Source organism: Diplotaxodon limnothrissa, linkage group LG4 (assembly GCF_057381915.1).
Source record: "Diplotaxodon limnothrissa isolate DT_005_m linkage group LG4, D_limnothrissa_male_GT1.1, whole genome shotgun sequence".
In the NCBI taxonomy this organism is placed as follows: Eukaryota; Metazoa; Chordata; class Actinopteri; order Cichliformes; family Cichlidae; genus Diplotaxodon; species Diplotaxodon limnothrissa.
In genome coordinates, this window is record NC_140599.1 from 28599819 (window position 1) to 28614036 (window position 14218).

The 14218-nt window shown below is 40.1% G+C and overlaps 1 protein-coding gene across 1 annotated transcript; it reads left to right on the forward strand.

Moving 5' to 3' along the window:
* Nucleotides 1-2780: 2780 nt before the first annotated feature.
* On the forward strand, nt 2781-12219 carry znf281a (zinc finger protein 281a). Its single transcript, XM_085351811.1, has 7 exons — nt 2781-2899; nt 4677-5130; nt 6760-6861; nt 7367-7493; nt 9086-9169; nt 9291-9409; nt 9523-12219. Exons 2-7 carry the CDS (start codon nt 4726-4728, stop codon nt 11107-11109), a joined length of 2424 nt encoding a protein of 807 aa, XP_085207937.1. The 5' UTR covers nt 2781-2899; nt 4677-4725; the 3' UTR covers nt 11110-12219.
* The last annotated feature ends 1999 nt before the right edge of the window (nt 12220-14218 follow it).

The window sequence follows — 14218 nt, forward strand, 5'->3', positions numbered from 1 at the left end:
TAAGAATGAAAATTAAAAGAAAGCAGCCAGCACCAGTCTCTATTAAGGTAACAAAGATGCCTCTTGGTGACCATCCCCAGGCAGCCTCTGCATCTGCTGAGCTGAGCTGTCCTCGTACACCTTGAAAATAACAACACCTACATTAGAAAGCTGTTGCTCTCAGCTCTATATTCAATGCTGCCACACTGATTAGCATTCTGAGCTTGAGTGCTATTCCCTGGAATTGGTTATTGGTCGGGAAAACTCAGAATAGATAGATCATAATAGATAGAAATAGAAATTATGGGTTTTATATTATATCCGTCTGCTAGGATTGGCTGGTTAAAATCTTTATCTTAACAAGCATAAATATATACTGGAGTCTGTAACACATAACAGTGTGGGTTTAGTATTGATAGTGTTTTCTGATTTGTTTCAAATGAGCAAATATATCTCTTTTAAAATCAATATATAATATACCAGCTGCACAGATTAACTAATGAGGGACTTGTTTCAATAGGGTGAATTCATATACAGCTGTGACCCTCGTGACAATGGAGGATTAGAGTGCAGACAGCCAGGATCGCCATCTGTTATGTGAAGGCATCGGGCTTTCCCAGTGAGAGGAATTGAAATCAGCACAACAAAGGAAATCTCCAAACCTTGGCCCTTAGCTCTGCACTTCTTCTTTTTGGCTTCCATCATTAGAATAGAGGCGATATTGGCGATAACATCCAGACTGTGTGCATATGTGTTCAGGGATGAGGTACATGCTGCAGAGAAAGAAGGAAACAAAGACGTGCAGCACAGGATGAATTATTAATGAGCAGTTAGAAGTGCTAACCATCTGTGTCATAAGATACACAAATTGCTTGAGATGAAAATGTCAGATTGGTTGTTTTTTTTTCTCGTGTTCCACCCTTCTTCAGGTTCAGACACGCTCACTCTTGTGTCTCCTCCACAACGAGGGCATTCATTGAACAGGAGTCCTAATGTCTCTGACCCTAATGTCCCAAACACTCAGCTGATAGTAGACACTGCGGGAAAGTTGAGCCATACATTGATGTTTCCAAACATTAGCTGAGACTGACATTGAAGATTCAAAACATGACTTTGTATTTACACCATATAGTTCCAGGGTGTCTCCTCAATGTCTGCAAGCTTGTGCGGACCATTTTAGATGTGTTTACATACCTTTTGTTTTGGGGTTAATGAGACTTTATGGCAAATCTAAGCAGACTAGAGTGAAGTATAGTTTAAAGGAATAGTTCAAAATTTTTAGAATGAAACATAAATTAATGTTAAACTTATTATGAAGTTATAAATCCAAGGCAGTTTGATTTGGGACAACCTTCAATATACCTAACAGTATATCTGACCATTGTATTTATAATTTTTGCATTGCCCCCATAATTCTTTTATTTTTATTTTTTGTGCTTTAATCATATGGTTGTCACTACTTAACACCGTATGCTTAAATAATCAGATTAATTTATTATTCATTTAATTATCTGGTTTGAAACAAATGCAAATTCTCAAATTCTAATGACTATTTTTCTACTAGACTGGGCTCATCAGGCCGACATCAACGCCATGCATATTTAAACACTCTGAGATGAGAGTGATTTCAAAGATATCACTGTCAGCCGTGTGGGTTGTCAATTTTGATATATGTAAAGATCAGACATCAAAAATCCATTCCCTGACCTTTTTTGCATTTTTCCACTCTCTGCATTTTCATTGTACCCCACTCTCTGAATTAATTGGTTCATTAGTGAAGGCAATTAGGAGCAGAGGGTGCGAGGACAAACTCTGATGTCCTTTTAGATGTATACAAAATCATTCATCCAGCAGGTCTGAGAGCTTCCAAGCACATCTGTCATGGTCCCTTTAAAACGCTGAGCTGAGCATCTGAGACTCGCTGTGTGAAAGAGCAGCCTCCGATATGTGAACCTAAGGAAGATTTATTGAAAACAAAAGTTGAAAACTGATGGGTGTTCTACCACTTTTCCACTTTAGTGCTCAATATTTTCAGAAACTAAGGTAGAATATTTATTGATATGTACTGACGCACTTGTTCCTCTACCTACTAATGTCACTCCACTACATGTCATATGTAAATTCTGTACCTACTTAAGGTACTGAGAGAGTAGTGTTTAAGATTTTGTTTACTAGATATTAATATACTGTATAACAGTATTCTGCTGTAAGGAGAGTCCTATTGTGTAATCACAGTCTACTGGTTTGAAATTTTAAGAAAGGGCTGCTATTTATCTTAGTGCATACTTCACACCATGTATTTTTACATACCCTAATGGCAGTCTGAAGTCAGTACTCTTGCTTACAATCGGTGCTTTAGCATTTGTTCTGAACACATATTTTGCAATTACTTATTTATTTAGTGCTTTTTTAGAAAGAAAACTCCAGTAGATTTTCTACTTGCTTTTGAAAACATTACTCTAAACTGTTTTTGGTAACTGTGGCACTTTACCAATCTATATTCTTCTGTCCTATCTGGCTATTTTGTAATACCTTCAGAATTTAAAGGTGTTAAAACAAAGGCTTATACAGAAGTTGAAATGGTGTCTGTTTGATACTTTGCATAAAATACATTAATTATAGCGGATTCTCAAAAACTAATAAGGTTTATTTTGAAGGTTGTTGTTTTTTAAGACAATGAGTGATGTGAAAGTGAAAACCGAAATACTAGTACGGTAGGCTGTACGTGAACATAGGAGGTGGTTTGTTTTTTCTGTGTTTAGGACGCGTCCGCCTGCGAGACCCAGAATGCTCCGCGCCGAGCAAAGATGGAAGAACCCAGCAGCTGCGGGAGAACAATGTTTTGGCTCTAGATATTAAAAAACGGACAGCTGAGGGTAAACCACGCGAGCCAAAGCAGCAGGGTCATGGTCCTGCACCGGTAAGATAAATTTATAAAATCCAACTTTGGTTACAGGGTCGGCGGGAGCTGTGTTTGAACTCCTCGTACGGGACAGACAACAAAGCGGAGCGCAGCAACGTTACCGCTAGTTAGCGGCTAAGTTAGCCGTCTCGGCTAGTCGGGCGAGCATCATTGTTCGCTGGGGTTGTGTGGGCCGTTTGTTATGGGTCATGCCCGTGTTGTCGCTCCCATCGTTTACAATCGGTTAACTGTCCGGGAAACAAAGCCAACATTTAAAGAAGCCCCTCAATAATAGCACACGATGTAAGTTGTAGTCATTTATTTCATCTTCCGACTCAAAACAGCTTTTGTCCTTGATCATTTCTCCACCTCACAGATTTAGGTTGGCTTGTGTGTACCTCTGTGGTGATACCTGCCTCTAATTCAAATATTCAAACCCAGCGTTAAGAAAAAAGTACTTAACTAACTTTGTTCAGATGCTTTGAAAGAAATGTCTCTCTTCGTATTACAGTCGTTTTCCCATTCGTATTCGCATCATTCGGCGTTTTTCTCATCGTAAATCTGCTTGCTGTTATTGCATGGCGATATTAATTATTGCCTGCTCCTGCATCACAAAGAAGGGCCCCGCAAGAGTCGTTAGCCAGATGGTTAGCCAGGGAGCTAATTTCATAGAAGACGAACGGTAGTTTTCCTAAATGTCCATATGGGAGCACACAGTTTATCTGCTTTAGCGCATTAAAAAAACCCATAGTTAAGTACTTCGACTAAGTTTGATTTACTTATTTATTTATTTTATTTACAAAGTTGGATTTTTGCTAGCTGAGTTGGTTATTTCTGCTAGCGTACCCCAAGAGGCTGCAGGCAGAAAGCACTCGCGGAGTGGTGAGAGACATGTTCAACATATAATTGTATTTTTGTCCGGTTGTATTATTATCCTGGGAATCATAATGTAAACAGACATCTTAGCAAATATTGGTAAAATTAGATTTGGATGTAAATAATGACGTTTTAACTCCTGATCTTGTTCAGATGCGTGCATTTGGCTCCAGCCTGAGTATGTTTACATGCACACTAATATCTTGGTTATGTGTTAGATGTAAACATCCCATTCTGGTTTCAGAAACTGGAAATACTACCTGGAGCTCTCTGTGATGGAACTTGCTTTGTGGTCTAGTACACGGTGGGTCAGATAATAAACGGGTCCTGTGTTCATGCATTATCCTCACTATGATCAAAACTGGCATACTAGCATGTGCTCGGATCTGTTCCCCTTGGTTGCTGTTGTTTATGTAGCAGCCACGTAATTACACCATCAGCCTTTCTAATACAGCCCGTGTGAGCTCTCGTTGATAAGCTCATTCAAATAGGATGACTGGGTCAGACAGCACCATCAAACAGATTAACATACAAGTTCAATCCTGTCCCCACTTCTCATGTTGTGACCAGAACAGCTCTGGCTGTCACCTTTTTGTCCTGTAAAATATCGAGCACGCACACAGTAATTGGGAAAAGAATTTTGCACAGTGTACCACCAGCTTATTTGCACTTGTCATTGTTCGAGACTGTAGCCTTTTGTTGACCCACAAATCGTCACTTTAATCCGACTAAGCGTCTAGTTGTGAGATCAGAGACCGTGACACCGATTCCTGTAGGCTAAGCTTAACCGGCTCCATAACTGTTGTCTATTGACTATTATTTGTATGTCCTCACATCCTGATAGCTAGTTATAGTTATCCTTTAAAGTTTATTGTGATTATGTAATATTATAGTCCTGCTGTCATTCTTTTCCTCACAGGATCACATTGATTTTCACCACATAGTTTTCCTGCCCGCCAGCCTTCACCATGAGCATCATTCAAGACAAACTAGGGAATGAATTCCTGCGCTGCAACGGGAGCATGGACTCCAGTTTTGGAGCAGGCATGATTATGTTCAGCCATCTCCCACCTGTCACCAGCTTCACACGGCTGGCTGCCCATTCCGTAATGCAGGACCTTCCACCTCAAGAAATGATCCTGAAGAAGGAGCGTGACTCCCCTGATTGCACCATGGACAACCAGGCTGGCAGCCTGGGATGTGCAGGTGTGGGAGACTATGTTCACACTATAGGTATCAAGCAGGAGAAGCTGACAGAGCACGATTATCGCTTGCCTCTCTACCCTGGTGGCCTGGTAAAGAGCACAGAGCTGCTGGAGGTGAATGTTGGTAACAACCAAGATTTATTGGTGCACGATCTCAACATGGGCAGTGTAAGTATTTCTGAGAGGATTGCAGACTGTGATTCATTTCTAGCAGTTTTGTAAGTGAGTCATACATGTGTATGATTTTTTAAAAGTTGAATTTCTTCCCATTATCAGGTTATAGATACAAATATTTTAAAAAGTCATTTAATTTATTAAAGTAATCAATGGTTTTTCTTGAAGCATTTTTGAGCCTTCGCTGGACAAAACAAGAGAACAATCACTTGCGTTATTTTCTGAACTTATTTCCCCCGAATGTACCAAAACAAAGATTTGCAATAACATTTAGAAATATTGAATTTTACACCATATATAACAAAGAAATTGAGCATAAAATCCTTAATTGTTTGTGTTCTAATCATAAGATGGCCTCATGTGGTTTTGATGAGTAAATAATATAATATTGGGAACGTACATTAGAGAAAATTGGTAATATGCATTTGATCATGAGTGTGTTTTTGGGTCTTGGATAGTCTGATCCCCAAGTAGCGCTGCTGTGTTGTCAAGCACGTCATAAGCTGAAAAACCTGAGGTGGAAGAGCCTGACGGAAACTAGTTATATGGCGTTAAATCTATTGACGGCATGAAATGCAAAGTAGTTTCTCTTTCTGGTTAGAAGGGTGACGTCATCCAGCCTCAGCATGAATGAGAACGTTGTGGCGAGGACACAGCTGTCTTGTTTGAGCACGTGCTTCATTTCAGATCTCCTTTGTGTTCATTCAGATACAAATATACACATCCATGTTCTCCTAACAATAGCAAGCCGTCAGAGTTCGCCAGTGTTGTTTATGGAAAAACAGCCAATTATTGTCTTCATTGAGCAGCATTCATTTAAAATTGATGTTTAACATTTTTTGTTACACAACATTGGGAGCCTTTAGAATCCACAGATTTTCATAGCAAGTTGCAGTAAAAGAGTGTTTTATAAATGTAATACTTTAAAAAAAAAAAAAAAAAAAAAAATTGCTTAATAATTATCATAAGATAGTGAAAAATATTTACATTTTACCAGATGTTTTTTTCCTTTTCTGGTAATAAACCAATGCCTACAAAATGTTGTCTTTTAAATACTCCATAGTCTAGACAAAATTGGACCCTTTTTATTTTGGTTGGACTTTCCCCAGATTGACCTAAAGACTGGGCTGATTTGAAAACAGCAGGTGCACCCACATTTGTCCCGCCAGCCTCCATATGGCAGTGAGGAGAGTAGTGTGCTTACTGGGAAAGAAATTGCAGGGCAGGAAGGCAAACAAATAGAAGAAAAGGCACTCATTTTCCTGTTCTCTGAATTAATGCCATTCGTTGCAGTGAAGTTTACTAAGAAGTTGTCATTTTGAATGTTTAGTTTGCAAAGTGTGCAGTTTCGTAAGAATAGTAGATGAAAAGTGGTGAGTTAGAGGCTGCTAAACCATAAAAGAACAATAAATTCTGCCCACTAGAACCACATCTTGCGCAATCACTTTCCAAGAGACAATTACAAGAGATTGTCCAAGCGTTTTGTTTGTTTGCATAAGCAGCAAACGTGGATCTGTTTGCGTGATAGTTTGAGACTGCAGGCCTTTAACCTTCAATCAAGTGATTTTTCTTGTCATGGCTCGCTCTCACGGCCCTCTCCCTCTCCTATTGTCATCCTCACAGCTGCCAAGTCAGTTAGAAAAGGAGCCCACTGGGAAAAAAGGTCGAAGGTCAAATGGTGATGGACAGGAGGGTAAACCAAGAAAGAAGAGAAGTGACGCAAAGGTTTGTCTTGTATTTATAAAACTGAATGCAACCATATTTTAGTTAGTCCTCATCACATCAATAATTATCACAAAGAACATACAAGTGTGCTAATTTGCTTTTGGCAGAAACAAAAAAAAAAAGAATGTCGGGGGGGGGTGCATAAAAAAATGATTGGCACAAAGTATTTTGTCTATTTCAATCAACTTTAATCAAAGCAATGCAAAGTGAAGTAATACAATCACTTTACATTTAATACAGTTTTGTTACTGGACCAGAGATTTCAATGTATTTACAAACATCTGTTTCATTTCAATTCTGTTGTGAGTTACATGGAGCTTTAAGTGCAAGTTGAGTTTAATGTTGAAAAAATAGATTATGCATTTTGAGTTAGAAGATTTTACCAATTGCAAAAAAGTGCAATATTTTTCAGACAGTGATATTTTAGATACATTCTGTAGAGAATGTATCTAGAGAAAGATGGCTAATTGTTACCCATCCCCCTCTCTCTTGTATTGTTCTATAGCAGTCAGTGATGCTGAATGCAGATGGAGGTAACCTGTCTCCAGGATCCAGGCCTCACATGTGTGAACATTGCAATGCATCCTTCAGAAGCTCCTATCATCTACGCAGACACGTTCTCATTCACACAGGTATTGTAGTGTGTCGATTTCACCACAGTGCTTAGATTTTTCTGCTCTGTGCATTTCCTTGTGGGTTATCTCAGTGGTTAGCACAATAAATACAAGGAAGGAAATGATGATGTCATTTGGCAGATGCTGCATTGGCCCATGCATCGTAGCTTATTGCTTTTCTACTGTAATATTATCTTCAAATAGTTCTTTGTCCAGTATTTACTAAGTGCTTTGGATTAATCAAATCTATTGAATTTGCTTCATTTAATAGAGGTTATCCCAGGCCATGAGCTTCACTGCTATCCTAACATTCAGGTTGTTTTAGATGCTCTTTGTTCGTGAAAGGCAAACACAAATATGATGCGAGGCCTATCCTCTACCTGTACAGCCTTTTATCACTACTCATCATAGGGGAACCCATGCCTTTTTTCTATAATTAAGCTTAATTGTAAATGTGTTGTTTGCTGCTTACAAGGGCACATGATCGCACTAGCTGCCACTTCTAAATTAAATCCATCTTCTTTTAAGGTTTTGTATTACAGTTTCTGGTTACAATAAAGCTTAATCCATTTGCTGATTGAAGTTCCTGTAAATAAAAATAAAATCCCTGTATGTGTGCATAAGTGCACATGCTGGTTAATCTTTCTGTCTCGTTATCAAGTAAAATATAATTTGGCTCCTCCAGACCTTGTCTGAGAAATGTTTTATTTCCTTTGTTTGCTCTTTGTCTGAATGTTTAGCTGTGGTGTGATAAATGTATCGTCATAGACGATAGAAAATTGATTAAAAGAGCAGGCCAGGAGCTAGTGTTAATGTGCCAGATCTCCTTTGGGGTGTACAGAGAGAAAACCCAAATTTCTATTGTAGAATTTGATGTGGAAGATCATCCCTGAAGTGCTAAGTGCAGAAGGGGCAGATTTTAGGAGTTTTCTGTTGAGCAGAAGTTTTTGACCTGCACAAACATCCAGCTGATTCTCCAAATTTTCCTCCTTCCTTGAAAATGAAATTCACATTTAGTGTTTTGGCTTAATGGAGGTACACTAGTGGAGATTGCAGAGGCATAAGTACAAGAGGTCAGATCAGGACTTCCACAGCACTTTCTAAAAGTGGCAGGTGTGCTGAAAGTCACTCTGTATTTTCAGGAAGAGGATTTTTAAGTTGAGATTTGAATAAATTTAAATTGAGAATGGTCTTTGATTTTTGTGCGCTGCTTCCTTTTTAATAAACAGACCTCATACATGCCTTTTATAAAAAGAAAAGTTAGAGAAGAAGTTTTTCTTTCTCTCTTCCTTAAAACAATGGGCTTTACTCTAAGAGGCAAAATTGAGAGAATAAGGTATGGTAAGCACCTCTGAAATCCAGTGCCGTGTGTTGCAATAGCAGTGACACACCCACACACACACATTTTGTGTTGAGTGAGCCAGGTATTTGTTCAAGCTGCCAGACTGCCAAAGTTGAATAAACACCTTTATGACACACAGACGGCTTGTAAATACTGTCCTCAATTGCGTAAGTTGTGCATGGGTACGTGTTATGTGTATATCCTGCTTTAAAGAACTATATCACATGAGTTATTATAACATCACAGTGATCATGTGATCTTATTTCAGGTGAAAGACCCTTTAGATGCACTCAGTGCAACATGAGTTTCATTCAGAAGTACCTTCTCCAGCGACACGAGAAAATCCACAGTGGTGAGTAATTTATGACAACTAATCATATGACCCAGGGGCCTAATGCAAACTCGAGTCATTATGTGTTTTTTACCACACTAAAGGATGACTAACCTATAGAGTGTCTGTTTTTGTGTAACAGGAGAGAAGCCATTTAGCTGTGACCAGTGCAACATGCGGTTTATTCAGAAATACCACATGGAAAGACACAAAAGGACGCACAGTGGAGAAAAGCCGTACAGATGTGAGACCTGCCAACAGGTTTGTGAACTAATTAAAGCCTCCTCTTTGCTATCCATCAAAAGGGTTTATTGGTACTGTTGTTATTTTAAAATAAGTTGAGTCATTTTTAAATGCAACTCGTGTTGTTTCAGTATTTTTCTCGGACAGACCGACTGCTTAAGCACAAGCGAACCTGTGGAGAAGCCATAAAGAAGGGGCTGGATCCTGGCATGATGGACTTGAGTTGTGTAGAAATGGGTAATGGCAGCTATGGGATCACTCAGGGAAATGCTGGGAGTGGCGGTAGGAAGAGGGGAAGGTCTAAAAATTCTGGAGAGGGAGGGGAGCGCAAAAAGAAGAAGGGAGATGGAGGGGGGTTGAGGGCATCCCACATGCATGGGGCTGTATCTGGAGGCTATACTATCCATGAATACTCACTGGAGAATCAAGCGGTTTCTTCCTCTACTGAGCCAGACCCTAGAATGCAACAAGGCCACAACGGCCAAGCTCCAAAGATGGCATTCAAAAAGGCCAATCGTAAGGGCTTGGATAAAGCAGGTCTGGGACAGGTCAAAGCAGGTACGTTGGAGCAGGGTGGGGGTATGGATGGCCTTGGGCTCCTGCAGGGTAATGGGGCTAAAGTCGGACCCGCCAGCAGCAATTACGATGACGCCATGCAGTTTCTGAAGAAGCGTCGCTACCTTCAAGCAGCAAACAATGCAAACGCCTCGGGACCTCCTGTAGCTGGAGGATCTAGCACTGAGTATGATGTAAGCATCCACTTGTCTTCCCAGCCTTCTGTAATCCAGGGTGGCATTTCTGGTGTAATGGACAGCGATGCTTCTCTTAGTCTTGACAAGTCAGGGATCCCTGATGAAGTGTTGCAGAGTCTGCTGGACCATTATGCCCAGAAACCTGATAACTCACACCAGGATGTTCACTTCGACATCAATGACCAACATGTGGCACTGAACCCTACCACATCTGATGGTGCTGACATCAGCCACAACACCAACACACCCAGCCCATCAGGAGACAAGACTGTGATGATGCACGAATACTCCCGCTTCCTGCTGCAAGCTTTGGAGCGCACCAGCCACAGTGCAGGCTTCCCTCTGGGACCTCCTGCCTCAGGACCCTTCACTGGTTCCCACCCAGGAAATCCCATCTACGCTGACAAGAACATCTACACTACGTCCCCACTGGAGTGCGGGTTTGGCCAGTCGCTGCCTTCGCTGTCCTCCTCTGTGCCAAAGTCTCACTTTGCGATGCTGACAGGCTCCTCACCACAGCACAGCTTCCACCTGGGCAGCCTGGAGGCCTCCACACACCAGCAGCTCACCCCTTCTCAGGAGCTCACCGAACAGATGGAGAAACAGCACTCCTCCACTCCCCCTTCATCCTACCAGATCAGCCCATCTGACCTGAGTAGCCAGAAGGACCACCCGCCTGTCAAAAATGGTACAGCGGCAGCCTACCCTCTGGCCCCCTCGCAGGATCTGGCCTCTCTGGACTCCTCTAAGCCTTCCTACCAGATTGAAAACTTTGCCCAGGCCTTTGGCTCCCAGTTTAAGTCAGATGGCAGAGGCTTGTCTTACGGCACTGACTCTGGCAGGGAGGTGGATCACAGGATACGGACGCCTGTGTCTGAATTCTCAGGGTATAGTAGTTTGTTATCTGATGTCAATGAGCCAGTAAGTACAGGTTCCAAAACTCCGACAAGCCAAAGCTACAGATGAGAGCCTGAGAACGAGTAAATGCTCTGTTGTTAAAGTTGATGTCCTTATTTTAATTTTTCAGTGCTCCTATTTTATTATTATTATTGTTATTTTTTTAAGTGACATCTATATTTTAATTATACTGATGCTTTGTCTTTGTGCCCACTCCTCTTCCTGCAATGAGCCTGGAAGGCTTCCTGCAAATGCAAGTTTTTTATTATTCTTTTTTTTTAAGTATCTGTAATTTTAAGTTAAATATGTACTTTACTGTTTATTCTGGTCACATTAGTGACATTAGGTTTGGTCATTAATTATGAACTTTTTCAGTAAGTGTAGGGTAAGAGCCAGACGTATTTCTTTTTCAACGAGCTGAAGTGTTTGAGCAATCAACTTTACAACATAGAAATAACCACGATGGCAGGGATTAGCCCAGAATAAAACTAGCAAAAAAAACAAAACAAAATAAAACGTGTTTGTCTGTTACAAGGTTAAAGTATTACTCAGGAAAAAGTGAGAAAGGAGAGGCTTACGAGGTGCAGTGAGCACTCTTTTCAGAAGTGTAAATTTGCGACTTCAAAGATGATATTTCTTATGTTTTATTACTTGTTGAATGAGTGTGACATAAACTGACTGCTGCCAGCTCACTTGAACACTGAGAACACTTTCTACTTGGCTATATAGAGATTATGGTACTTTAATGTCAATGTGAAACTCATGTTTGCTTCAATAAGGGCCATATATAAATACATATATCTATATATATATATTTATAAAAATATATATTATGTAAAAGAACAGTTTTAATCATTCTGGGCATCTTCCAATCCAAATTGAGGAAGAAAGGGGGCTGGTTCAGGGGTCAAATGTTGTCCTTGGTGTATTTTTGGAGAACAAAAATGATGTTAAGGCTTTTCTTTGGCCAATAGAGGTTGCTGTTGGACAGCGATAGAATGGCCTTCCCCTTTTCCTCTTCTGTTCTTCCTCTTATTTCAATTAGCACTTTGAACCGATTTCTTACATTGAGTAAAGTACCACGTCGGATCAAGGAAGCTCAAACATCAGACATGTTGTATGCAGATGGGGGTTCTTGGGGCTGAGCATATGGGATGAGGGGAGGGTTGATATGGGAAAACTGGGATTTGATCTTTCTCCTCCTGTTTTTAGGGAGGGGTTAGAAATGCTAATATTTAATTGGGATAATGTAAATGTAATTCAAACCCCCTAGTTTTAGTTTGACTTGTTACTCGAGTTTATCAGCTTTGCTTTCATATTGACTTTAATGACAAAATGTGATAGTGATCAAGTATTTCTTCAGCTCAGAAACATGTATACACATAGAGAAATATGTTGTATACATTTAGAGCTTTTGCTTGTGCTGGCAGTACCAAGCCTGTTTGTCCTGTTAGAAATTGGGTGCCTATTCCTTAGAAGTACAGCAACAAAATATTGTCTCGTAAATGTTTAATGTAATTTCTCGCTGGTTTGGAAATGTACTTTATGTAAAGACAACAACATAACAATAACTGCGCTGTCTTCCATAGAAACGACTGGCCCCGAATGCTGGAAATTATATCACTTTGCTGACCGAGTCGCTGAACCCCTTTGTGCCCTAATGGCCTCATTTAAGCAATCATCAAACATGGCAGACTGAATGCAATGCTGTAATATCTGAAATAATATGTTGCCATGTTGAGGCAAGAATTTGCCTCACGTATACCTCATATCACAGTAATCCAGGGACAAAAGGAGTGACGGTGTGACGTATGTAGCAGAAATGCTGTTGTGTGTGGAAAAACGTCATGATTCTGTGCGACTGTTTTAAAACATTTGTGTACATGACATTTGTACATGTGACCCATTAAGATGCTGTTTCTGTAAATGTCTCTTGCCAACCAGTGTTCAGTCTCTTAAGTTCAACCTCCTCTCGCCCTCACATCTTATTTTTGCCATATTGTTTCGGTGTTCTTGTTTACAAAAAATGTACGAAACACTACACATTACTGAATTGTTACCCCTGTATAAAATTAATTTTGCTACCCTTTTTTTTTTTTTTTTAATAACAGCCAGATGTTTGCAGCTGATATCTTTCACTTTTATGTTCTTTCAAGTTCATGTGACACATTTCGCGAGGTTGATTGTCCAACGAATTAAGAACTGACAGTAGGAGAAAAATAATAAAAATTGTTACCAAGAAAACTGATTTGTTTCAAAGTTCTTATCAAATGTGTAGTTACTCATAATGAAGATCTTGGCACATTAGTGTAGTATAATGTATAAGAGGCTTACTAACGCTAGATAGAAAGATAGACATCACCATCTAGTGACAGCAAGCAGTTCTTTAAATAACTCATTTCTTTGGAAGGGGTGGGGCGGGAGTTGCATAAACAGCACAGACTCTAAAATGAGTTTGATAGATCATGTGTTTGTGACTATATGATTGTCATTTTTGACAAAGCATATAATAATTAAGGCTGGATCAGGTGACAAAGGTTTCTTCCTGTTGAAGGGGAGTTTTTCCTTTCCACTGTCAACAAAATACTTGTTCATAGGGGGTCATCTGATTGTTGGGCTTTTCTCTTTATTATTGTAGTGTCTTTACAATATAAAGCACCTTGAGGCCACTGTTGTTGTGACTTGGGACTACATAAATAAAATTGAATTAAATTGTGTTCAGGAAACAGATTTGTAACCAGTGAGTTCCTAAGGAGGCCTAATGGGAAGATTAGTTTGCTATTTGTTAATGAAAGATGAATCAGATTACATTCGATACACTGGTGTACATACACTCACGGGACACAGGTTGCCAGTAAATGGACTGATTCTTATGTAGCACTTTTCTACTCTCCCGGAGTACTCGAAACGCTGTATACAACATGCCCCATTCACACAACCACTTCTAAACTCAAGTGCAAACTAATAAATATTCACACACATTCACACCCCGATGAACACATCGGAGGGCAACTTGGGGTTAGTATCTTGCCCAAGGATGTTTGGAATGCAGACTGGAATTGAACCACGAACCGTCCACTCAGTAGCGGATCTGCTCTAACACCTGAGCCACACTCACCCCAGTACCAGGTTGGACCCACTTTTGCCTTCAGAACTTCTTTAATTCTTTGTGGTATAG

Coding starts and splice junctions, on each gene's coding strand:
- znf281a (XM_085351811.1), top strand. CDS start 4,726: ATGAGCATCATTCAAGACAAACTAGGGAATGAATTCCTGCGCTGCAAC. Junction 9,170..9,290: donor ACACGAGAAAATCCACAGTG/GTGAGTAATTTA, acceptor TTTGTGTAACAG/GAGAGAAGCCATTTAGCTGT. Junction 9,410..9,522: donor GATGTGAGACCTGCCAACAG/GTTTGTGAACTA, acceptor GTGTTGTTTCAG/TATTTTTCTCGGACAGACCG.